Genomic DNA, 27,010 nt, shown 5'->3' with positions numbered 1-27,010 from the left:
GGATTGCATGTATCTCCCTGAAGGGAGCAAATTCCATGCTGTATCCTGAATGCCAAACAGATGAAGGACAGTTCTTATATACCAAATAACCAAGATTCATCTATTTGGGCCCTCTCTTAAGAAGTTGGGTAACCGAGCAGGTTCCCCAGGCATTCTTCTGACTCTAAGCATATAGAATTTCAAAGCTCAGCACCAATTTCTTAAACTCAGCCTGGGATGCAATGGGACAGTAAATACATCATGGAATCCATTGCAGATAAATACCAAACCTAATTTTTTCATACTTGAGAAATGATGCCAAAATCTCCTAGTAGTAAAAGAAGAGTAAACCCTTTGTACTGGGTTCTCAAAGTCCCTTCAACTGCACCACTAAATTTAAATTCCCTAATATTTAAAATAGGGTTAACAGTGTCCTCAGTCAAAATTCACAGTCCTCTCAACCAAAAGAGAATAAAAAAAGAATACATCTGTATATTTCTCGCAACAACTTTATTTGGTCAAATATTTACACAATATGCTAACAAGCAAAACAAAGTAAAATAATTTATCCTCCTTAAATATCCTGTTTGCTTGTCTCCAATGAGATGCTCCATTTTCCATGCTTCTGTATGAATCATAATCACCAACCACTTAAAGGTTGAGAGGCTAATTTATGTGCTAACAGATTACTGTTTACTTTAGCTAACAGGCCGAATGACAGAAAAAAGCCTTTGGCCTCATGAAATGTTTCAGAGAGAGAAAAAACGAGAAGGAACAAAATCAGGAAGCCTTCACTGGAGGTGGAAATCTATCAGACAAATTAAATAAGACTGAGTGAAAATGCTCCCTATAAAACGCATTCTCCTTCTCTGTTCTCAGACAGCAGTAAGGCAGTTTGGGGGAGATCTATATTAAATGATCCCCTTTTAAAATCAATCAATCAATGGATATTGATGCTTATCATCTGATACTAATACCCTGTTTCCCCCAAAATAAGACATCTTCTGCTAATAAGCCCAACTGAGTGCATGACAACAAGGCCAAGCGCTTATTTCAGGGTTCAAAAAAATATAAGACAGGGTCTTATTTCTGGGGAAACACGGTATCATTTAAGCATTTACACTTATATACCATTTCATAGTGCTTTACAGCCCTCTCTAAGCAGTTTACAGAGTCAGTGTATTGTTCCCAATAATCTGAGTCCTCATTTTACCAACCTTGGAATGATGGAAGGCTGAGTCAACCTTGAACTGGTTGGGATCGAGCTGCTGGCAGTCAGCAGAGTTAACCTGCAATACTTGTGTTCTAACCACTCCACCAATACTGATTACTGATGCCATTATTTCTTTCCTTTCCTTTCCTTTCCTTTCCTTTCCTTTCCTTTCCTTTCCTTTCCTTTCCTTTCCTTTCCTTTCCTTTCCTTTCCTTTCCTTTCCTTTCCTTTCCTTTCCTTTCCTTTCTTTTCTCTCTTCTCTTCTCTTCTCTTCTCTTCTCTTCTCTTCTGATTTTGGTAGTGAAAATGGTCATGTTGCTTCTCAATGTTCCCTCCCCCAATGCATTGCTGGGAGGATGGCATGGGGTGGCATGGCACAGGGCAGTTCCAAAGGCTTGGCTAAGAGAGGATATGGGGATCTCCTCTGGCAATGGTCTCAGAATGCATCCTCAAATGGGCTTGCCGCTATTCTCAAGGATTTTCTGGGATGCAAAATGGCAGCTGTCAGCAAGGCTGCAGCTGAACAGTAAGTACATGGGGAACTTTCCTGACTTCTTGACTTTTGACTTTCCCAATTTTTGCTTGAAAAGGTCACTGTTGTAAACTTTAATTTCAGTCAGCGAATGATGCAGTATGTGTCAAACCTTATTCTCTAGTGCTCTTTTTTTTTTTTTTTCAATTATGCTGAAACATTTTAATTGAAAACTAGACTCTGTGGAATTCACTGGGGATTACTTCCCAATAAATGAGTTTAAATTTTAGATGAAAAATATTTGAAACACCTGTGTGTGTAGATGTGTGTGTGTGGGCACATGCAAATGCATATAAGCAAACATTACTCCTAAAAGGAATAATCTTATTTTGTGTTTTTAAGTTGTAAACTCCTATACACTTCATTGTTATATAATTTTATTAAAATGTTTTAAAAGATAGATAAAAAACTAATACGAGGGAGATGAAGAAATCAGAAAGTAAGCAAGAAGTGCATGTAAAGGAGGGGCAAGTAAAAGAAAAATAGAAAAGAAAGAATAAATGATACAAAGTAGCTTCCGATCCTCTTTAAAACAATTACAAGTACAATTATAAATTTACATCTTACTCTAAAATTACAACTTGATTATCTTCCTTTTATAGTCTCTCCTGTCTAATCTTCAAAATCATAAAAATATTTCTGTTTTACGCAAAATTACGTAAGAAGTTTTCAGTCAGCCATAAACATAGATATTTTTCTCTGAGCAAAGAAATAATTTTGGTCATTTTCAGGATGTTCTATTCCTTTTAATAACCAGTGTTCTATTGTGGATAATGTCATGGCCAGCTCAATGTCACTCGTGTCAGGAGCACTCTGCCAGAAAAAACAGGCTCACAAGCTCCATTTTCAGCTACAATGGCCTCCTGCAGCCAGCTAAAACAGAGCTCAGGAGGGCTTCCTGCAACCCTCGTGAGCTTCATTTTCAGTGGCAGAGGCACTGGAGGCCAGTCCTTCGCTATTTCCAGGGCAGCCCTGTGGGCCAGATCTAAGCACCCTGTGGGCCAGATCTGGCCCACAGGCCTTGAGTTTGACACCCCTGATCTATTGTTTCAAGTTAAAATAAAAAATTATGTATTTTAGCAATTACATGTTCATAATTTATGCAAAATTTTACTTCGAACTCAGTCTTAAAATGTTCAAAACCATATATTCTTTGTCTCCTGAAGCTTTCTAATCATTGTAATTAAGAGAACTAGTGATAACTATATCCCTCTGTCATCAGTTCTTCTCTTGATTTTATTTTACATTCCTCTTGACAAATATCTAGGGGATCTTGTGATAAGTCAGCCATTTGTGTTTGCTTATTATTTTGCATCTATAAAATGCTTCTTGTGTTGATACCTGGGTTTGTACCTATTTTATATTCTATATGAATGATAAATCTAACAAAATGACTTTAAAAATCTGCATTAATCTTGATTTTATCATACCACAAATATCTATATCCCATAAATCTCAGATTGTTTCCTTCTAACTCCAAGACCCTTCTATTTCTCAGCAGCTCCCACTCTTTCATCCAAACTAAAGCTCCAAAACACAATTTCAAAACAGGTAAAGCCACTCCTTCTCTTTCTTTTGCATCTTGTAACAGCTTGTGTTTTTGTTTTGTTTTTTGCTTGCCACATAAATATGTCCTTCTGCCACGGTTTACATGCTGCATCAGTTGTCCAACAATTCTGTTTGATGTACTATTTTCATTTATTGTTAACATTTTCCTCTTCTGTTTATTTATTGTAAAATCTGTTAAAGCATCACATTTCTTTTAGTTTTTCCATTAATATTTCGATCCCGTTTAAAGGATCTTCCATATTCAACACCAAGTGATCTGTAAAAATCCTTAACTTATCAGTTTCTTTTTTTAATCTTTATTCCCCCAATTCTATCCGGAGACAGAGGGCATCCCTATCTTATTTCTTTTTGTATCTCACACGGCTTTATTAGATCTTCATTAACAATTATGTGTGCTTTCTGTGAAGCATAAATCAATCTTATATATTTTATAAAGTTCTCTCCAAAGATCATATCTTCCAAAACTTTGAAAAAGAGAAAGCCCCGTTCAAATTGTCAAAGGTCTTCTCCTCATCTAAGAAAATCAATATTACTTGTTTTTCATTATGTTGTTCCAAATATTCCAAAATGTCCCACACATTTCTAACATTATCCTTTAATGGTCCTTTAGGTTAAAACCTACAATGAACCTCATGAATAAATTCTTGCAAAACTATTTTCAGTCTATCAGCTAGAATCATTGTAAGTAACTTATAGGCATTATTCAATAATGAAATCAACTTACAGTTTCTTGTTAAAGTTAAATTAGTCCCTTTTTAGGTATTAGTGCTATATTGACCTTTTTCCAACACTCTGCTATCTTCCCTCCCTGTAGAATAGAGTCCATTGTGTTTTGTAGAGGTTGTAAAAGTTCATCCTCAAACATTTTGTAATAAGAGCATGATAATCCATCTGGTCCAGAAGCTTTTCCTGGTTTAATCTTCTATATGTTTTCAGAGATTTCCCTTATTGTTATAGGTCTATTCATAATCTGTTTTTGTCCCTCTATAATCCTAAATAATTTTGTTTATTTCATTATACTTTGTCTATACAAAGTTAACGTTTATAGGAAATTCACTCATAGGTGGAAAATGCAATCAGGTCTTCAAACAATTGAATAAATTGAGCCCTACATTTTTATTTCAAATGCTGCGATATCAATCTTTTATCCATAGTAATGGTATGGAGGACATTTATGAGTATGATTGTCAAATTCCATGTATACAGGTAGTTCTCGATTTATGTCCATAATTGAGCCCCAATTTTTTTTTGCTGAATGAGACATTTGTTAAGTGAGTTTTGTCCCATTTTATGACTTTTCTTGACACAATTGTTAAGTGAATCACTATAGTTGGTAAGTTAGTAAAATGATAAAATGAATCTGGCTTTCCCACTGACTTTGCTTGTCAGAAGGTCACAGAAGATGATCACATGACCTGGGGACACTGCAATCGTCATAAATATGAGCCAGTCCCCAAGTGTCTGAATTTGAATCACATGGTTATGGGGATGCTGCAATGGTTCTGTGTGTGAAAAACAATCATAAGTCACTTTTTTCAGATCTGTTATAACTTTGAATGGTCACTAAACAAACTATTGTAAGTTGTGTATTTTTTTTTTGTTGCACATATTTATATAATCTCCTATTTTCTCCCAAAATTTGTTAAGTACAGGACATTGTAGAAACATATGTTTTAAAGAAGCATTATATTTGCAACTCCAACAAAATGCTGTTTTAGACAGTCCTTTCCTATACAAACATAATAAAGTTCAATAATCTCTCTCTCTCCCCTCTCTCTCCCTCCCTCCCTCTCCTCTCTCTCTCTGTTGTTAGTTGTAAAGTCGTGTCCGACCCATCATGACCCCATGGACAACTTTCTTCCAGGCCTTCCTCTCCTCTACCATCCCCCGGAGACCATTTAATCTCATGGCAACTGCTTCAGTGACTCCATCCAGCCACCTCATTCTCTGTCATCCCATTCTTCTTTTGCCCTCAATCGTTCCCAGCATTAGGCTCTTTTCCAGTGGGTCCTTCCTTCTCATTAGGTCTTAATTTGAAGTCTACTGATACTCTTGCTGAGTGAAGTGAAGGCACTCTCCCACTGTATAGACTGTGAGCTTGGTTGAAATACCTCAACTCCAAGTCAACTCACAAGGCCAACAGAAAAAACTCAGTTCCTGCAGTTTACTCACAAGGATCAGCTGTCTGGAATGCAAATAGATGATCTCACAATCTCTCCTTCATCCAGAAAGACCGCCCCAAATAAAGAAAAAAATCACTGTCTGGTTTCCAATCTTTGCCCTAATGCCATTCCCATTCCTTCAGGGATGACTAGTCTACCATAAATCCTCACAAGAAACCCTTCCATAATATTTCAGTTCAGAGGTAAATGTTTACAATGGCCATTCCCAAACTAAGCTTCCTTTACATGTGTGGACTTTACTTTCCAGAATTCTCTGCTATGGTTGAGGTATTGGTTGAGAAATTTTGAGAGTTGTAGTCTACATATCTCAAAGATGCCCAAGTTGATGAAATAAATGCAAAGCAGTTCAAAAGAAGTTTTTCCCCTGGTTAACATAAACCATGTGGCACTAATCCTCTACAACAACTGTATAAACAATCAGGGCCTTTTTCTGCAGCATGTTAATTACAAGCCACTAATTATGCCTTAGTGCTTAATGGAATATAAACTTGCACATGTATACATAAATAATGTGGTGGAGGTGTCCTTCTGTTTTCCTCCAGTGGGTATCCGTAAGGATTTCTTCCAGTCCTTTCTGTGGTACCTTTCTACAGGGGGGCGGGGGATCTGGTTGGCTGCTGCCATAATCCACTTTTTACCAGGAAAATTCCTTTGTGAAAAGAGAAGCCAGAGGAATATTTCTATTCCCCGTTTTCTTGCCTTTTTGCAGGTTGCAGAATGGGCCGCTTGTTTGATAGAATACCATATTTTTCAGAATATAAGACACACACACACCCCAAAAAAGAGGCTGAAAATTTGGGTGTGTCTTATACTCTGAATGTAGCTTTTTTGAAGCTTTTTTTCAGCCCTTACGAGGTGCTAGCGAGTGAAGTGATCTTCTGTGCTGTGCCTGCTTTTCTCAATGCTTCTCTCTCCGAAGATAAGCTGTGCTTTAGAAGCTGTTTTTTCTCCCTAACCCGGTGCATGTGAGCACATGTGCGCACTCAAAACTAGCGAAATAATGTGCTGAAGCTGACCAAACTAAGGACGCTAGGCAGATGAATACCTAATAGGCAGATTTTTTTTCCCTATTTTCCTCCCCAAAAACTAAGGTGCGTCTTAAACTCCCAAAAATACAGTAAATGCCTTGTAGGAGTAGGATTTCAGAAGAAGAAGGTATAACTTGTTGGTTATGCAAATTAAGGTTAAAGGAGCTAGTGGAGAACTGAATGGAAGAAAGAGAAAATATAGAATAGAATAGAACAACAGAGTTGGAAGGGACCTTGGAGGTCTTCTAGTCCAACCCCCTGCTTAGGCAGGAAACCCTACACCACTTCAGACAAATGGTTATCCATCATCTTCTTAACAAGAACTGTGCAGGCTTTAATTTCAAACACCCATACATACACCCACACATGTAATGCAAGGGGAGCAAAAGATGGCTAAGGAAACCGAGAAACAGCTTTTAATGATATAAATCATTAAAAAAATAAAATAAAAACACCCAACAATCCTAATTGTGTCTATATTATTCTAGATAGGTATTTACTTCTTCCAACTTAGGTGGGTTTCTTACCTGGCTGAAGTCAGCTGCACGGGAAAAAATGCCTTTTCTTCCCAGGATGGAAGGCAAAATAAGAAAAAGTACATGGAGCTGCCCTTTTCAAAAGATCATCTGAGATTGACAGAAGCCTTGTGGTTCCTCAGTTCCTCAGGCACAAAGTGTCAATTCCCCAGGCTTCACTGGTCTCTTCCTACTCCCCTTTAGATTCTCCCCTTTTCTAAAAATGTGTATGTGCAGGAAACCAGTGGTGGGTTGCCCCCGGTTCGCACCGGTTCTATAGAACCAGTAGTAAAACCAACAGGAGGCTCCGCCCACCAACCCCGATGTCATCAAAACGCTTCTGCACATGCGCAGAAGAGCGTGTGAGTGAGTGAAGTGAGCACACATGCATGGCCCCACTGTGAACTGGTAATAAAGCAGGGGTGGGTTCTACTTACCTTTAGTACCAGTTCACAGTGGGGCTGCATGCTCTTCTGCGCTTGTGCAGAAGCGTTTTGGTGACATCGGGGTTGGTGGACGGAGCCTCCCGTTGGTGTTACTACCAGTTCTATAGAACCGGTGCGAACCGGGGGCAACACACCACTGTAGTAAAGGTAAGTAGAACCCACCCCTGCAGCCAACCATTGTGCTTTGTAGATCACTAGGATTGGAGTTTAATAGAATGCACAAATCCAATTAAAATTTAATTGTTAATCCCAATCAAGGAGCATTGCAGATGCAGTTATTCAATAGGTAAATGCCACAATGTAAATGCTATTAATAAAACAATACTTTTGACTGGTGAGATGAGTTGACTAGACACTTGCTAGCACTTTGGAACTATTTTAATCTGGTGCATCAGCATGTTCATACATTTTAATTTCTGAATTGAAAATTCCTTTTTTTCTAACTGGAGAATTTTAATGATCCTGATGCGAATATTTTTATTACCCAAGTATCAAATAGTTTTTTCTAAACTTTATCCAACCTTTAGACAAAAACATGGGAAGAAAAAAAATGTGCTGCTAATGCAAAACACATCTTTACTATTTGTGTCTTATTAGCAGTAAATACATACGTATTGCTCACCTGTTTATGTGCATGGTCGTAGGAGTTGATGTGATTGTCAAATTCTTGGTGTTTGTAATATTGTTTGTCACAAAGTTCACAATAAAAGTTAGCTTTAAGGTCTTCCAGAGCCTTGGCTATCGTATTCTCCTTTTCAGCATAATCCTATAGAGAAATAATGTGGAGAACAAATGTTATTTTGATACTACAGAGTCGAGGCACTTGTGCTTTATAAATTAATCCAGTTTGTCAACACATATAACTAAAAGCTTGCGCATACTCATTTTATCAGCAGTGAGAAAGAGATCTTTTTTCACTCTTCGATTTGCACTCTAATTGACAGATAACTTTAGACTTTTTAGGCGACACAAGGCTTAAAAATATTTTTAGTCTTAAGAAAATGAAAATAAATAAAATGAATATTTATTTTGCCTAAGGCTATATTAATGTTAATTTCCAGGAGATAAACACACACAGACACATAGACATACATTCACAGTCAAAGCTTGCACTGAATAAATATGTTTTAGCAGAACACATATGGAGATTAAAATACTCATTTAATTTTGTTGTAGGGCTGCTTTCATTAAACAATAATAAACTGTTTACTGCTGAATATGAGAAAAGAGGTCATTAAGGCTAGGACTGAATAATTACTTATTTCAAGAGTCAAAAATTTACCTCCGATAGGCTCAATGTCTTTGCTGGAGTTGACAGGGACAAGAGACAAATACTCAAACTGTTGGACCTTCAATACCAATGGAAGTATTGAAAACACTACTGTAGGTGGCATCAAGTCAAGCTCACCTCCCAGCAATTACAAAGAAAATCATTCTTATCTTGACTTGTCTCTAGTAACCATCAATAGCTTTGTGAATTCTCTGATCACAAAGAAACTTACTTGTTTTCCCTACCTCCTCAACCTTGCCAAGAATTCTTATTTTTTTTCCCAATTGGTCACCTGGTCATACATATGTGACATTTGTTTCCTGATCATTGCTTCAAGAAACAATTTAGTCTTTATTTGGGAGTGATTAATTGCTTCATTTTATATTCCATGATACACTTAGTAACATCCTTCAGTTACATAATTTGAAGGCACCTGCCTTCTTTTCTTGCTCTTTCTCAATGTTCAGCTTTTAAAGCTGAACATTAACACTAGAAAAAACATTGTTTTGACAATTTTGATGTTTGTTGTAATAGACATATCCTTAGTATAATCCTTCTCATGGGAATACTTTTTTTCCTCCAGCACATTAACCATCTGAAGCCAAAAAAACAACCTACCTTCCATTCTCACTTCTTTACAGCCAACTGTAAGGTCAATATGCATGTAAATTAATACTATTCTTGTCGTTTAAAATACTTAACAGTAATCCACATTTTCATTTTCTTTATGAAATCCTCTAGGTCCTCCTAATCTATTGTCTTATGAAATAACAACATCTACAAACTTAGATGTTAATGTTTCTGCCTCCTATTTTGATTCCACAAATCATCACTTGCAATTTTGCTATTTCTTATCATACATCTGTTGCATCAGATAAAGGGTTATGAGACCAACATGCATCTTTGTCCATTCACTTCCATATGCTAAACCACTTTGTTTCTCTAGGCACATTTCATACAGTAGCTTCTTGTTCATCGTAGTGGTTTCTCAGAAGTATAAGCAGGGTTTTTTTTTGCTTAATGTATTACACATGACTTATACAATCAATAGCCTTTTATAGTCAAAAAAGCATTGGTAAATTGTGTTCTTAAGCTCCCCATTATCTATCTGTTGTTAGCTATTTGATCACACATCCCTCTTCTTTTTTGTAATTTGAATGTTCATTTTCCCTTTTTATTTTCCCAAGGTATGGACCTATTCTTTTTTATAAGGACTTCAGCAAGATTTGCTTACTTGAGGGATTAGTGCACCGATTTGGCAATTTGCTCATTCCGTTCTATATTTTGCCTCTTCATTTGCCATTAGAAATATATAACAGCTACTGTGACATGTGCAACTGCTGATTGAACAACAATATTTATGTGGGTGGGTGGCTGTGGAGAAAGAGAAAGAGAGTCTCTATGGAACAAAAGAGAAGGTAATGATTCTAATGTTCTAGTATAAACTACATGGATACTCAAAATAATCCCCCTGAATCCTATAATAACAAAATCAGGTAGAATAAGAGGCCATGCTGCTTTCTTCTTCCTTATCTATGTTAAAAAATATTGTCAAAGAGTAATTTTTAGAAAGTGTACACATTTTTATCATTGCCATAACAAAACCAATAGGATTAATTTATGCAGCCCCCCCATATTATTAGTTGCAAAAAAGAAAATGTGACATGATTCAAACCATAGCCCATAGAAAAAAATTAAAAAAAACCTAAACTTCCACAATGCTTTCCTTGCTATTGGCTTGAGTTTCTCTTTTTTTCCTAACACATAAGTACAGTAAGCACTTCTGCATTTGATAATCTGCCAACAGTATCAGACAAAAACAGTGTATATTATTTTCATTAATGACATCCTTACAATTTCAATAGCATTACTAGGAATTATGAAATACACAACAACTTTTGCCTTGGTCTAATGAGTGTAGCTTTTAAAAGAAAACACAAAAGAAAATGTAAGCACACACAAAAAAGAACCAATAAATTGTGCATTATTCCTAGCAAAGAATAAAAAGGGGGTAAGGTTAGCATTAGCCATTCAAAATTGTGTCAAAATTCAGATGTGGTCCTCTGTTTGATGCCACAAACAGCAGCAGATTCTGCCTCTGACACACTATGCCTTTTCTTCACACACCTTCTTTTACTCTTTTGATAAGTTCATGAATATATCCACTCTTCCAACTTTACTAGCTCTGCTGGAACTTTAAAGGAAAAAAAAAAAAACCACACATAGTTTAATAGATCTACTAGAGCCGAGGTACAAAATTCCAGATCACAACTCTATGTCAGTAGGTTTCTTTCTTTTGTATTGAAAGGTAATCTGGATCTTTGCAACCCAGATCTGGTAGACTTAAAATTACAAGCTAATCACAATTCTAGGAACCTTGAAGGAACATTGTTAGAAACTGGTCCATTTTTATATAGCAATAGCATTTAGACCTATATACCGCTTCACAGTGCTTTAACAGATCTCTCTAAGCAGTTTACAGAGTCAGCATACTGGCCCCAACAATCTGGGTCCTCATTTTACTGACCTCAGAAAGGATGGAAGTCTGAGTCAATCTTGAGCCGGTGAAAATCAAACTGCCAAACTTCAGCCAGCACTCAACAGATGTAGCCTACAGTACTGCATTCTAACTACTGCACCACCAAGGCTCAGTGAAGCTCAGAATAAAATAAGTTTACACTGTATGGGAGATAGGTGTGTATGGTGAGTTGAAGAGGAGGCAGACTAAGCAGTTCCTTACTTTACTGAGGCTTATGGCTGGGAGAACCAAACCAGGAATGGCTTGGATCGATTTGAATCCTCTCCTAACAGCTGGGTGGGCAGATTCAGTTAAGGATGGCAACTGAGCAAATGGAGATAAGTAAGGATATGGAGGCCTGCAGTACATCCAGAGCTGTTCTCCCACATATAGGTATATATTTAGTCCTCAGTTAACTAAAGTGTTATGGTCATGTGATGTTGTGCTTTATGACCGCATCGCTTAGCAATGGAAATTCCAGTCCCAATTACTGTAATTAACAGACTAAATATATACCTATATAGTATGTGGGCGAACAGCACTAGATGTACTGCAGGCCACCATATCCTTACTTGTCTCCATTTGCTGTTAGAAAAGAGTCGGTCAGTCATTTTAATATTAGAGGTATTGAAGATGAACAGAAGACAAGATACAGAGATAAAGGGAATGAAAATTAGAAATGAAAAGTACAAACCCCAAGCTTTTGCTGATGACTTAGTGTTTATATTAGAAGAACCCATAAAAACTGGCCCTAAATTGATAAAGAAAATTGAGGAATATGGAGAGGTGACAGGGATGAAAATAAATAAAGACAAAACCAAGATATTAGTTATAAATCTCACCAACAAACAGAAAATGGAATTGACAGAGAAAATTGATCTACAGATGTTTTTATTATGTTTCTATTCAAGACACAAATGTCAATGTTGTACTTCAGTCACATTGTGTAACTAAGACCCAGCTCTCTAGAAAAGGCTGTGATGCTGGGAAACATGGAAGGAAAGGGAAGAAAAGGTTTTGACCAGTAGCAAGTCAGATGGTCTCAGTTACAAGAGCTATGGATGCACTGTTGGAAAATATGAGGGACCAGTTCGCGGATAGATCTTCAAAGCGAAAATCTGTTTGGTTGCTAAGAGCTGACACTGACTTGATGGCACATAATCAAGCAATTTTTTTAAATGACTGGAAAGTATTTTTAGATTAGGGTGCATCTCACTGAAATTCTGCAAAATTTTGTTTTTATACTGAATAATGTAATTAAACAGTGAAATTAATCATCATAATGCATTGGATTGTTTATTGTTTGATCCTGTCAACATTCTTGCTTGTGCATCAAGGACCTAATTAAGTGTCTGTCTTAAATTACCTGTAAATTGTAACAAACCTTACAATACCGATAAAAACAAAACATAACAAAAAACCCCAAACAAAATCCAGAAATAAAAATAAAACAAAAATCCCCCTTGTTTCATACTATTTGTGCCATTTCCAAATAAACTACATATGAATTTTAAAAAGATATAAAAATGACTAATGGATGTTTGATTGTTGAAGTAAAGATTTGTACAAAATTCTTCAAAATTCTTATGGGCGCTCCCTAAGAACGACTCCTAATTTTTTTTAAAAAATTGAGAAATAAGAACCCTGAAACCAGCCAACCATAGTTTTAACAATGTCAATTCAATTTTATATAAAAACAATTCTTACTAAAGTTTGTATTGTGTTGGGCTAAGGAAGAATGATTGCCACATGCTGCTTGTCAAACGTATAAAGTGTAAAGTACGGTGCATCATCTTTGCCCGTCACAAAATCTTTAATGAGACTTTTAGGATATTTCCAAAAACTTAATCTGGCATATAATTTATTTCATCCAGGATAGAAATAGAATAACAGAGTTGGAAGGGACCTTGGAGGTCTTCTAGTCCAACCCCTGCCTAGGCAGGAAACCCTGCACCACTTCAGACAAATGGTTATCCAACATCTTCTTAAAAATTTCCAGTGTTGAAGCATTCACAACTTCTGGAGGCAAGTTGTTCCACTTATTAATTGTTCTAACTGTCAGGAAATTTCTCCTTAGTTCTAAGTTGTTCTCTCCTTGATTAGTTTCCACTCATTGCTTCTTATTCTACCCTCAGATGCTTTGGAGAATAGTTTGACTCCTTCTTCTTTATGGCAATCCCTGAGATATTGGAACCCTGCTATCATGTCTCCCCTAGTCCTTCTCTTCATTAAACTAGATATACCCAGTTCCTGCAACAGTTCTTCATATGTTTTAGCCTCCAGTCCCCTAATCATCTTTGTTGCTCTTCTCTGCACTCTTTCTAGAGTCTCAACATCTTTTTTACATCGTGGCGACCAAAACTGAATGCAATATTCCAAGTGTGGCCTTAAGGATCCTCTATGGGGCAGCAACACCTTCTTAATAATCTTATTTGTAAGTGGCAGTTTGGGGATTTGGTTGATGGTCAGCTAAAATATACAGAATGGCTTTTTCAAGTAGAAGACAGATTACTACCTCCTGCATGACCTGTGACATTACTTCCTCACTTTCAAACGCACCTTTCTGGCTCCTGGATCCAAGCTGTTGTGCCCTTTCTCCCACCTATATTTTCCAAGAAAGGCAAGGATCTAATTTATGGTTAGGTCCAATTATTAGAGGCTAAACACTTGGGCATTCAGTATGGGATGCCCAGGATCAGCCCATTCTCCTATCTTATTTAACTTGTACATAAATCAGTTGGGAAGTCATTCCTCGGGATTAGTTTTTATATCGGTTCTATGGTGTTTTCTTTTATGCTTATTAGCATGTTTGTTTAAATTAATATGGAATTCCTTATTTTAGCCTGTTAACTTATCATTGATTAGTAATATCAGAGATAAGCAGTTGTTTGCTATTCTGAAGAATATTTTAATTCAATTCAATCTTATTTTGATTTAATCTGTTAAAGCTTATTTAAAGCATTTGTTATTGAGCAAATAACAAACGCTTTAAATAACCATTATTAAAGCTCTGGTTTTATCAGATTATTTAAATGAATAATCTATTTCGTTTGCTGCTATCTCTGAAATTTGGTTAAGCCCAGATGACACTGAGCCTGTTGCTGTTTTCAGTTAATATAGGCTCTTAAACTTTTAGCACAGGAATGGCAATTTGGCTTTGCTACTTAACCAAGATGGTAAATGTTTGCATTTGCCTTCAGAAGTTACCAGTATTTCTTTTAAATTCTTGGTTGCTGAGTTGACATTTTCATTACAGTGTTTAATTACAGTGTAATACATGGACTATTTGTCTCCAGTAGTCATTTTATCAAGGAATTTTCCTTGTAACTTTTTGTATCAGTATTGTTGCTTGAGGATTTTAATATTCCTTATACTTTTTCATCATCTATTAAATTTGTGTTCTGTCTGGCTCCCAACTATTCCGGTCAACTCTCAATTATCAAAGATATTACATCAAAATCAACAAAACATAAAACATAAACTTAAAAGATGGCAAGTACTATAAAGCAAGTGGTTTCATTCTCCATTACTAAAGGCTTGGGTGAAGAGCTAAGTGTCCACAACTCTTCTAAACAATAGCAAATTGGGGGTCATCCAAATCTTTGGGAGAATTTATTCTAGAGGGCAGGCACAGATAGAGAGAAGGAGCACTTTCAAGGTCCCAGCAGATAACATTGTTATATCAAAGGAACCCTCTACATACCAAGCCTATAGGATTGATTCAACAGGGTAGATACTATGAGGTACAGGTGCTCCCTCAGGTAACTAGACCTTATGCCAAGGCTTATCTATCATTGCCTTAGTCATTGCATTACGTATGTTGAAGTTTATGGGTAGCCTTCAAGGGCAACCCTATGTAGACCATTGAAAAAGTCAAGCTTCAAGGTGAGTAGGTCACGACTGCCTGCCTGAAGAGAGTTTCTTCTGAGCTAGGAAAGGCTGTTACTGATGCACCAGGTCAAGTTGTGTAAAGGCCTTGCTAACCATAGATGATACTTGGTCTCCAAGCAGGCTCTATGAGTCCAGGAAGACCCATGGATTGCATACTAACTTTGAAGGGAAAATACAACCCCATGCAAAATCAAAGATGGATTATTTCCAGATCTGGATGTTCAAATACTGACAGCCACTTGGCCTTAGTAGGATTGAGTGGGAGACAATTCATCCCCATCTAAATCCATACAGCTTCCAAACATCAGGAGAGAACCTGAACAATCTCACTTGGCTACCCCAGGGTTGAGCGACATAAAAATATCAAGGGTTTTGGTAAGGATGTTTATATCTTGCAAATTTCCTTTGTCCTAGGATGGTTAGAAACACTCTCCAACTCACACACCCAAGAACATTGTTATAGTAGCACCCTCAATTTAATTTGTATTAAGTATTTGTACTAATTACTAAATAAGTGGTAGTTAAACCATCTCTGAAGCTCATTATACAATGTGTGTCTTGGGTCCTTTCCCTCTTTTCCTCTGTGTATCTATTATGTTCATTTATTCTGATGTTCTTGACTAGGTTGGTTAATTATTCTTTGGTATCAGATTCTCTAAAACATGCTTATCTTCACCTCCTTTAACAAAAGTACTTTGGATGCTTCATTTTGTTCTAATTATTGCTGAATGTCTTCTCTTTTATCTTCATCCAAGATCACTGAACAAGTTGTTCTCAGCCAAGTTTCCTTCTTTGTCAGCAAATAATTATATTGACTCATTTTAATCAAGATTTCATGTGGGTCCTTCTACCTGAGTCAGCATTAAGTCCAGTTCTTAACAATTTGCTGGTGGTTCAGGCAAATTATTGATCATCATGATTAGTGTTGTTCGACTTGTCTGCAACATCTGATACTCTTGCTCATAAAGGTCTGTTATCATTTCTGAATTTACTAAGCATCAGTGATACATTGGTTTCAATATTATACTTCCCATCACACATTTTCAGTAAAGTGCAAGGGTCTCTGTTCTAGACCTTTCTAGATATTTGTGATCATCCATCAGAATTCAGTCTGAAGTCCATCCTTATTTATCTGATGCACATTATCATCAATTTATTATTAATTTTATTTCTTCTTTTCATTTTAACTGTTGAATCTTCATTGTGAAGATGGCACAATCACACCAGAGGTGGGTTTTAGCAGGCTGTGACCAGTTCTGGAGAACTGGTAGTGGAAATTTTGAGTAGTTCGGAGAACCGGTAAATACCACCTCTGACTGGCCCCGCCCCCATCTATTCTCTGCCTCCCGAGTCTTAGAATTTTGCAGTAATCTTCCCCTGGATTGGGGAGGGAATGGAGATTTTACAGAGTCCTTCCCCTGGAGTGAGGTAGAAATGAAGATTTTACAGTATCTGTCCCATACCATGCCCACTAAGCCACACCCACCAAGCCACACCCACAGAACCGGTAGTAAAAAAAAATTGAAACCCACCACTGAATCACACCCTCCAGCTCTTGAAGCTGCTGTCTCCCTATCTCACTTCACTGGATGGTGCACCCTACCTCTAGGTAAAGCTCCCAAATGAAGAAGAATGTTTAACTGATCCAATTGTTCTAATTTCTCTTTTGCACGGACATCCACACTTTTAAAAGGTGGAATGTCTTTCAATATTTTTGCTTCAACATTGGGTCCCAAATATAAGGGAAGCCATAAATATTACAGGTTCTTTGCAAGGAATAAGGTCTATTTTATCCCATTTGTAAAAGGGATGTGTGTGTGTAGGGAACTACCGCTTGCCACTAGACCATACTTGAGTTTTTTCCTGGTCATTCGGATATGGTTTCTTTTGAGTCCATACAGTATTCTGCTAGCCTGGGTGTGGTTGGAGATGACTATGCATTGTGACTACTGGTATCAGATTCCATGGGATACCATCTTATCTTTAGGCAGCAGGATGGCTTGTCTAATGTCCTATCTTAAAAGGGTAAGGGAGCAAGTGACAGAAAGAGAACTGCTGCCGGATAAACTTCGGATGGGAAAATTCTGATACAACATACAGCAGCTTTCTGTTTCTAAAAGGAAACTGTCACTGCTGAACGCTTTCATCTCCCATTAATATTAATCCCCTCTACTTTCTTCTAAAATGTGTTTCATTAAAAAAAAATAACTCATTACCCTTTCAACCCTATGTCATAATTCTGCAGCTAAGCAAGACAGTCATTCTAGATAGAGGCATTCTCTTAAAAAGAAGGCTCAGATAAGATACTGAAGCCAAAGGAGGGGAAACGGAAGACTCAGCTAAATTATGACAAAAGAATGGTGCAAGCTAGCTGCGTTCTCCCCCTCCCATTCTAAATACAGCCCTTGCAACTGTGAAATTTACCTCTCTCTCCCCCTCCCTCCCTCCCTCCCTCTCTCTCTCTCTCTCTCCCTCCCCCCTCTTTTAAAGGGCAATTATAAAATAGCTTAAGCTTTTACATTTTAGAAATGCAGCTGTGCATGAAAATGTGGCTGTTATGCATTATTAAAATATCCTTCTCATACTTTAAAATGGGGACCTTTGTTTTCTTTCTTTTAAGTTGTAGTTTTTGAACATGTTCATTCTGTGAGAGCTGTAGTCAGCACTGTGCTTTCATTTTTGCTGACAAAATAGAGTCCTCCATCTTTGCTTTCAGAGGATATCGCCAAATCGCTTCTACTGTTATAACATCCAGGTATGTCTATGCGTAGTGTCTTTCAGGTTGTTGGAAAAAGACATTTGGTATAAACATTGTATTTTCTCAGCAAATGTCCATTATTACTTCTGCTTTTATTGTTTTTACAGTTTTTGTTAATAACTATTTATAACGGTTGCTTTATATTTATTGTTTTATTGGATTGTTGTACACCACCTAGAGTCACTTTCTCTGAAACCAGCATCCATATAAATTTGATAAATAAATAAAATTAGTCTCCTGTTTTCCTTTATCCAATTAGATAAACTTTTAGAATTATTCCTTGTGCTACTTTATTTCCAAGTTTAGTATTTCAGACCCTTAGAATAGATATTTTTCTTTTGTTTTAGGTTTTGCATGTTGTCACAAAACCCTAAAAATTCTGTTTCTTCTTCAACTGTGGTGGAAGCACAGACTTCAATCAACTGAATATTAATTAGTTTGTCTTGAACTTGACTTAAGATCATTCAACTTTTGGACTGCATCCACAGATTTAAAACTTCTTTGGGTTAATAATGGTTACTCCATTTGTTTGATGTTTTTCTTGTCCTCAGTAGAACTGATATTGCTCTGTCAATTTCAGTTCACTGATTCAAAGTACCAATTTTTACATTTTTACATTTTTGCCCTGACTTCAGGTTTGTCTTGGCTCATGGTTATCCCTAATCCCAAAGCAATGCACTAGTTCCTTCACCAGTACTTTATATAATTGTCATTTCTCAGCAATAAGAACCAATTGCCTTGGACAAAAATCTGAGTTTTCTGCAGGAATTCCAGAGCAGACAAATTAGACATGGATAGTTTTAAAACACGCACCACACACTAAATATTTCTTCACAAAGGCACAGACTACATTCTTATATAAAAACATTATCCTTCAACTCCTCAAATCCTAAGGCTTCATGGAGTTTGAGCAAAGATCAAAGAATTATGGGAATTGAAATTCAACATGTTTTAAACATACCAGATTGGAGAAGGCTGTCTTAAAGCATCACTATGAGCTCTGTTGGTACAGAATAGTACTGTTACTAAAATGAAAATGAAGACCAATCAACTTGTATATTCCAGTTCAGGATATCTATCTAAAGTCCAGTCAGGGACATTTGTCAGCAGAGAAACCTCAAACTTGCAGAAGTTAATAAACATGCAAAAGCTGCTTGGAGCTACAGTCATTAGTGTCTCAAGAGTTTCTATTCTGCTTGGAGGCCAAAAGTGTTAACAGATGGAAGACTTTAATGTGGAATATGTGGCAGCTGCCCAATTACCCTTGACTATTCATCTTGCTTTGATTGCTAAACATGGAAGCCACAGGATAGGGAAGGGACTACATTGATTACTTTTTCCATTGTATACATTTCAGAGGTGGTGATATATCATATTTTGAATTGGATAATGGCCACACAATATTGTTAAAAGCATTTATAAATGTCCTAAAAAATGGAGATATGTGGATCAATCCATGCCAGTTTGGCACACATTCAAGTGTTAGTCTATCAAATTTCTGCTACTTATTTGAAAATGCCTGCTGAAATCCACATTTGCATTTGGTCTGAAACATGAATTGTGTATTTGAATGTAATTAGTCTTAATGACACTAGTCAAATTAAAGTGTAAAATAAAGTCAACCAGTATCCATAATGTGATCTTGAACATATACAACCATTTACAAGATTTGCATCAAGAATTGTTCTGAAATTCCGAACCTCACTGATAGTACCACCCAAAGTACCATGGAATGAAAATAAAGAAGTTGTTAAACTTCTAAAAAGAAGTCGTTAAACTGCTAAAAACCAAGATTGGTTGCAAATAAACATTTCCCTAAACATGTCAATTTTTTATAGATAATTTTTAAGCCATTGAATATTTCAAGGCACACATGAGAGTAGACTCCATGATTAATGTATCCATCTATGCCAAAACAGATTTCATACTGATTCACTTGAAAATAAATCAAAAAGAGCACATTTTATTTATTTATTTGTTATATTTGTGAACCATCCATTTCAGAGTCCCATATTTACATGCTCATAAATTTAATAAAAACAATTTTTTAAAATGTGCAATTTCATAGTCTAAACTTGCATCCATATTCAGTAGTTATATACAAATTCATAAAATCTTGATTACCAAAATCTTTAAAAGAATAATTAGATTCTACTGTGAAGATACTACATTATCCCATGGAGGAAATATAAATTCTCCAAGGCAAATCAGAGCATCAGTCCATTTCATACAGTATTACCTATACTGCTTGGAAGAGACAACCCAAAATTTCACTAATCTTCTCAAGCCCTGGTTAGAAAAACCAAAGACTGAACACAAATACATGGCATATAATATATGTGTTCTGCCAGACAGTTAGAGCCTTTCTCTAAATTTTCTGGAAAAAAACAACAACAAATTACATAGGTTGAGTGTACGAAAAATGCTAACTCAGTCTTCCTTCCTTCCTTCCTTCCTTCCTTCCTTCCTTACTTCCTTCCTTACTTACTTACTTACTTATTTAGAAAATTTATATTTCCACCTACTTGCACATGACAACTCAAGGCAGTTTACAAGGATATAAAAACAGCATATAAAAGAAAGAAAAATAATAAAAAGAAAAAATAATAAAATAATAACTTGCTCTAATGAGTTGGGTAGATGTGACAGGTAAGAGACGGTCCCTCAGATAAACTGGTCCCAAGCCATGAAGGGGAATGATGTTCCAGAGAGAGGGAGCCACCACAGAGAAGGCCCTTCTTCTGGGTCCCACCAGGTGAATCTCCTTCAGGGTTGGGACCCAAAACATTCCCTGCCTCCCTGCTCTGATGGATCAGGTAGATGTGACCGGGAAGAGACAGTCCTTCAGATAACCTGGTTCCAAAGCATGAAGGGCTTTAAAGGTGACAACCAGAACCTTGAATTGCATCCGGAATCAAATTGGCAACCAATGCAGTTCTTGCAGGAGAGGTGATATATGTACAGATCTGCAGAAAACCATGTGGGTCACTGTATTTTGCACCAACTGGAGCTTTTGGGTGTTTTTCAGGGGCAGCTCCATGTAGAGCATATTGCAATAGTCAAGATGGGAGGGAAGGAAATGAACCAGGAGAGCATTTTTAAGGTTGAAGAAGCCATTTTTTCAGCAGTGAAATCCTCTGAAGTCTGCTACTGGTTCTGGGAGTCTGCTACCGAAAGCGCACTTCATGCGCATGTGCACCTGAGGCACACCCGCACAGCGCTAAAAAAGGAACATTTTGAAGCCTGCAAAGGTAAGTAGAACAGTGAGGGGGGGAAATCCGCTGTGCCACATGATTCAGATTAGCTAGAAAGCAGGAAATCTGACGATTTTAGCTAATATAAATCATGTCACAGCTGATCATCGCCCAGCTGATTGTCGGAAATACCGGTTCGCCCGAACAGGTAGCATTTTTTACTACCAGTTCGGAAGAACTGGTCCGAACTGGTAGCATTTCACCCCTGCATTTTTCCTTTGACCTATTCTTTGTCTCTCCCCAACCCCAAGATTTTTATCAATGAAGACTTTAAAAGGCTATCACGAAAGAGCGTATCAAATATTAGCTATACTCAAGTCATTTACATCATTTCTCATTCTTCTTAAGCATTGTTACAATCAATGGACTGACTTCCTTTCAAATAAATATCTTTAACTATTCTTTTAATGAAATACAGATCAGTGATTATGGATAACGCATCTTACTCATTCAATCTTTGGACATGATCTAGAAATGTCTTTGAAGTGAAATAAAATATCTTTTATCTATTATGGACAATATCTATTGTGAACAAAAAACTTTAAAATTTAAATTGTGTGTGTATCTGTGTAAACGTATTCTAGATGGAATCCAAGGAGAAGCTTTGATTTTTCTTTGCAGAAAAGTCCACACCCCTGTTTCCACTATACAATGTCTTTTCAATCCATTAAGGAAATTTACCATCCTTTTTCTGTCCTTTTATAGCTTTAAGAATCTGTCTTCTTTGTAATTTTACTTAATGTGTTATGAAGTTGTACAGTCTAAATGATTATGTCGTTAAAAAATAGCTCCCAACTGAGCAGATGGGTTAGGGAACTAGCCTGTATCTGCTGTTTCTTCCTATCTTAAAGCAAAAGAAGGATGCTTCAATATTGCCCCAAAGACTTTTTATTCTACATTCCTTGTCATAAAAAATAGGAACAATTCTCTGCTAATTGACTGCCTCACATTAAGCAGAATCCAACTTGGGTGCAAATGAAAGTCTGACATATTGGAGGGGGGGCCTCTGTGTGTGTCCATGTGTGTGTGCGCGCATATGCACATTCATTGCATAAGCACATGTGAGTACTTTCCAACTATTACTTCTTATGAAGCACTTTCTGCCACTTATCAGACAAAGAGGAAAATTGCTTTAATGTCTTCAAAAACCACTCAAGCATATAAAATCAATCCATGGGTTTCTTAACATCTTCTCTTAATCCAAAAAAAGGTGAACACAAATTCAGAAGTACAATACAAAAATCCTAGTGATATGTAAAATTCCCTTCTCCCAAAATATTTGATGATTACGAAAGTTCTCAAATAGCCTGTAATTTTCTTTTCTCACTTTTGATTTGAATTTGTTTTCATTCAAATCGTCTAATCTTCCTATTTTTCATCCTATTATTTCACAGGTACCTGCTAAAGGTTAGACTTCACTGACATTCCCATGAGGTTTTGTCATTGGATATATTGTTATTTAAAACCATTTTATATAGCAGTCCATCTTATACTAAACTCTGGGAGGGTGGCTCCCAGTCAATTATTAAAATAATATCAGTAATAAAACATAAAAAAAAATATTAAAACTATTTAAACCATAAACATTAAAAAACCAACACTCTTGCAGCCTGAAACAGGGAACAGTAATCTTATGTATAAATAACTTAAATATATTTATTATTATAGTTGATTGTACAGTCAACCAGCTATTTAAACTGGATCTGGCATTTTTGTCCACCTATCAAGTCCTTCCCAATAGGTAGATATTGTTGTTTAATAATATTAAAGTTATCATCACAGATGATATAAACTATTCCAAGTAAATCCTTTTACAATTGACTGATGGTGATTTTGTCATTGCTAATGCTGTTCAAATGATGGTTTGGGATTGTACCCAAGGCAGTGGTGGGTTCCTCCCGGTCCGGCCCGGTTTGGCTGAGCTGGTAGTGGTGACAATATGACGTCACCGAACCGGTTCTCTTTGTTTGGGAGCTGGGCCCTCCCGCCCCCCCCCCGCCCCCCCCGCCCCCCGCATTATTCTTACCTTTTATTTGGCCCCGCCCCATCTATTTGCTGCCTCCTGAGTCCCAGCTGATCGGCTAGAAGGAAAAAAACTGTTTAAACTCTTGCCGCGGGGCTTCAAAGGGCCGCCCTACAGCTGATCAGTGTTAAAAGGCAGTGTGGTAGTAGATCAGTGCGCTCGAAAAACAAATGGGTAGACCGGTGCCTCGAAAAACAAATGGGTAGACCGGTGCCTTGAAAAACAAATGGGTAGACCGGTGCCTCCAAAAACAAATGAGTAGACTGGTGCCTCCAAAAACAAATGGGTAGACCGGAACGCTCCAAGAACAAATGGGTAGATCGGTACAGCTCTGCAAGCAGTTAAAAGCCTGGTAGACCAGTACCTCTGCTAAATCCTAAATAATTGTCACATGACCATCAAACCATGCCCACAAAATAAGCCATGCCCACAGAACCGGTAGTAAACAATTTTAGAACCCACCCCTGACCCAAGGGGTCTATTACCATTGGTACTATATTTGCTTCCTTTTGCCACTGTCATTCTACTTCTATTTGCAATTTTTTAAATAAATATTTTGCAATTTTCTCCCATTCTTTTTCTTCTGTAGAATTCTTAGCACTCTCTTAGCTTAGTTGTTTTCTTGCTAAGGTTTCATTACTTGATAGGCAACATCTTCAGTGCTAGAAGGGTTTACATTCTGTGTATGTACAGAGTTGGTGTGATGTTATGAGATTACAGGCCAAGCATCTCTCTGCATAGGTCACCTGACTACATGGGTACAACAACTCAAAACAGGTTCGAGCTGCCTCACTCATTGGTGGCATTGAGATGTAAGCAATAATAGGGGATGTGGCAGGAAAAGAGATTGCTGGGCCAGTTCTGTGGCATGGTGAGGTACAAATAAGGAACAGCCCAGAATCTATCAAAGCAAGAGAATCTTCATGTAATTACCTTCTTCTGGAAAGTTTAAAATGTGAAGGCAATGTTTTCAAGGTAAATTGAAAAACTGAAAGCAAGGTAAATTAATATGGAAGTTAGAAAATACAATAAATACTGTAGTTATGCTAAAATTGGTGTTATTTCCTTTTCTTTTAAAATATTGGTTTCATTATTATGAGATACAAGTACATTGTTTTATTTAAATAGTGATATTTAACAGTTCTGAATAGAGATTAAAATAATATTGGCAAAACTTTGTGGCAAGATTGATTGTGTTTGTAATTAAAAGTTAAAGGTGGCAAGATCTCTTATTAATTGTTGGTCTCAAGATGAATCTATGCAATGAGTTTAATGGAGTTTACTTTATAGGATTGCTACCATCTTCTGTAAGTTTAATGTGGAGATTTTATGAATGGCTCATTTGTTTACTTTGGCTTTGCTTGGGTCAGGAAGGAAATCAAAGAAAACAGCAGTAATATTCATTTCTTGATCTTGTTGGTAAATCAACAATAAACATATCTAAAAGTATAATGATATCCATTTAAATGTTCTTATTAAACATGTATGATATCTATGAAAATAACCCTTGGAGCTGAAAAGTTCCAATTATATAATTAGCATTGACAAGAGTTGGGCCCAATCTTATGTCTCATGGGAAACCATTTTAGAGAGCCAGCCACTGTCAGAAAATTGACCTCACAGATGTCCCAAAATGGGGGATAACTATCTGCTTCTTCCAACATAATCAAAGAGATCAGGCTGATTCCAGTGAAGAGATGCAGACCTGGAGTAACCTAAAAATAACTTCCAGTAACCTAGAAATAACTTTATAGGTTAAAGCTAGGACTTTACATTGCATTTGGAAGTAGATAGGGAGCCAATTGAGGGACCATAAATTAGATGTAATACATGCTGGAAGTACTAACACCACTGCATTTTCACCAACAAAAGTTTCTGGATGGTTTGTAATGGCACTTCCATGTAGGAACACATTGCAATAATTTATTCATATGCTGATAAAGGGTGAGCCACTGTACTTGGATTCTCCTGCCCTAAGTAAGACCACAATTAGTACAGCAACAGCAGCTGGGCAAATTCCCTCATTCCCTAATCCAGAGATGGGGAATTATGGCCTCTTTAAGACTTGTAGACTTCAACTTCCAGAATTCTGGGAGTTGAAGTCCACAAGCCATAAAGGGCCTTTAGCCCTGTCCTAAGCCAAGGAACTGATTCCATGTAAGTTGATAGGTAAACCTTTGATGCACTTAATATTTTGTAGGAGGGAAGAGCTATATTACTGGAAGCATACAAGGTTATTCAGGTACTACATACTGTGAATTCAAGCAAAAGGATGGAATGAATGTGCCCATTTGAGGTTGGAAAAAATGCCTCTGTATAATCATAGCCATGAAAATTCTATTTAATATTGTAAAAGAAAAAGGTATAAGTATGTAGTTCATTTCTCTCACAGCCCTTTAATTACAGGCTAATGCCTATCTTTATTTCAATGACATTTGTTAGACAATATTTACCAGATATGAATCTAATGTTATTGACCTTCCGCAGAATTAGATAACCATTTTGGAAGGGTTTTTTTTTTTTTGAAACAAATTCTTTCCTAAATTAGTTAAATATTAGGAAGCAGACACATTCTATCTTTTCCAATAAGCCTTTTCTTCAAGCATTTTCATTTTTAGTTCTAATAAATTTGTTTAAGGCATCATAATGATTCCATCACTTCCCAACACAAACTCTTACACACATTTAGAAGAATAAAAAATATTCTTTGGCATTATGATCACACTATAGACTCTAAAGGAATTCAAAATTAAATTTAGAGGTAAAATAACATTAGGATAAAGAGATGCAAATTGTTTTATTATGCATTTAATCAATTGTTTGAAGCTACAAATCAGTTCCCATGAAACTGCTACAATATTATACAATGTTAGAAGTAATATGTACATACCATGGAAAAAGAGTTGAAATATGAAAATAGTATGTTAATAAAAAAAAATATTCTACTACATCTCCACAAGTATAATCTATTCTGTCTTTCCCTTATGTCAATATGCATAAAGGATTCTTTGCATGCAATAATATATCAAATTAAGTTTTTCCATATAATGAAATAATTTCTCTAAAATTAACCCTGAGAATGAAGAAATCTGTTTTGCTTTCTTGTAATATTCGTTATTCTGTGTTTTATTATACCCCTACATCATTTTGGGATTATTTTTTTAAAGTTTGTGACATACATACAGAGATTCTAATGCATTTGCTTGATTTTGTATATGGTGTGTCCTAATGTATGTATTTGACCTGTACTGCAAAATTTGCAGATATGAAAACTGAAGGATAATTTCATTATTGCCTAGATCTTTCTTCAATAACTATTCAAATAAATGTTCCATCCTCTTGATTAGGATTAATGATATTTCTGAAGGCCTCTTGGGTTGGACAGTTCTCCTATATGATGCAGATTATCTCAATACACAACTAAAAGTCTTCTAGGAAGAAATCCATATGTTGTGGGTCAGAGAGATTCCTTACTGTGATGCTCAAACCAGCCTAAAGCTCCCTTAGTTAAGTACTCAGGTTGCACAGCCCAGAAACACTTTGGCCACTGCTGAGGGAAAACTAAGAGGAAGCTTCTTCTATAGAACCTGTTTGAAGAAGGTTGAGGGCCACTTGACTTGCTTCACTGAGCGAATCAGATGATGGTACCTTTTCACTTCAGCAAAGCATGGCACCTCCATGGCATGGATGCAGTGAATCTGATATTGCTTCGCTCAGGCCTAGTATTTATCTGAATGGACGGCGATCCTGATTTTCAGATGAATCTGCTGAAAATGAAGACCAGATAGAGAAAAACAGAAAAAAGCCATCTGCAGTTGCCAACTCCATCAG

At 36.7% G+C, this 27,010-nt stretch overlaps 1 protein-coding gene across 1 annotated transcript in view; it reads right to left on the bottom strand.

Moving 5' to 3' along the window:
- ZNF804A (zinc finger protein 804A) overlaps nucleotides 1-27,010 on the bottom strand; it is a 260,902-nt gene that overhangs the window by 65,335 nt on the left and 168,557 nt on the right. The window contains exon 2 of the mRNA XM_034429033.3: nucleotides 8,088-8,231. Coding sequence (XP_034284924.2) covers nucleotides 8,088-8,231 — 144 coding nt within the window. The remainder of the gene's footprint in view (nucleotides 1-8,087; nucleotides 8,232-27,010) is intronic.

Source organism: Pantherophis guttatus, chromosome 1 (assembly GCF_059756535.1).
Source record: "Pantherophis guttatus breed Tessera chromosome 1, ASM5975653v1, whole genome shotgun sequence".
NCBI classification, from domain to species: domain Eukaryota; kingdom Metazoa; phylum Chordata; class Lepidosauria; order Squamata; family Colubridae; genus Pantherophis; species Pantherophis guttatus.
This window is presented reverse-complemented; position numbering and strand designations above follow the sequence as displayed.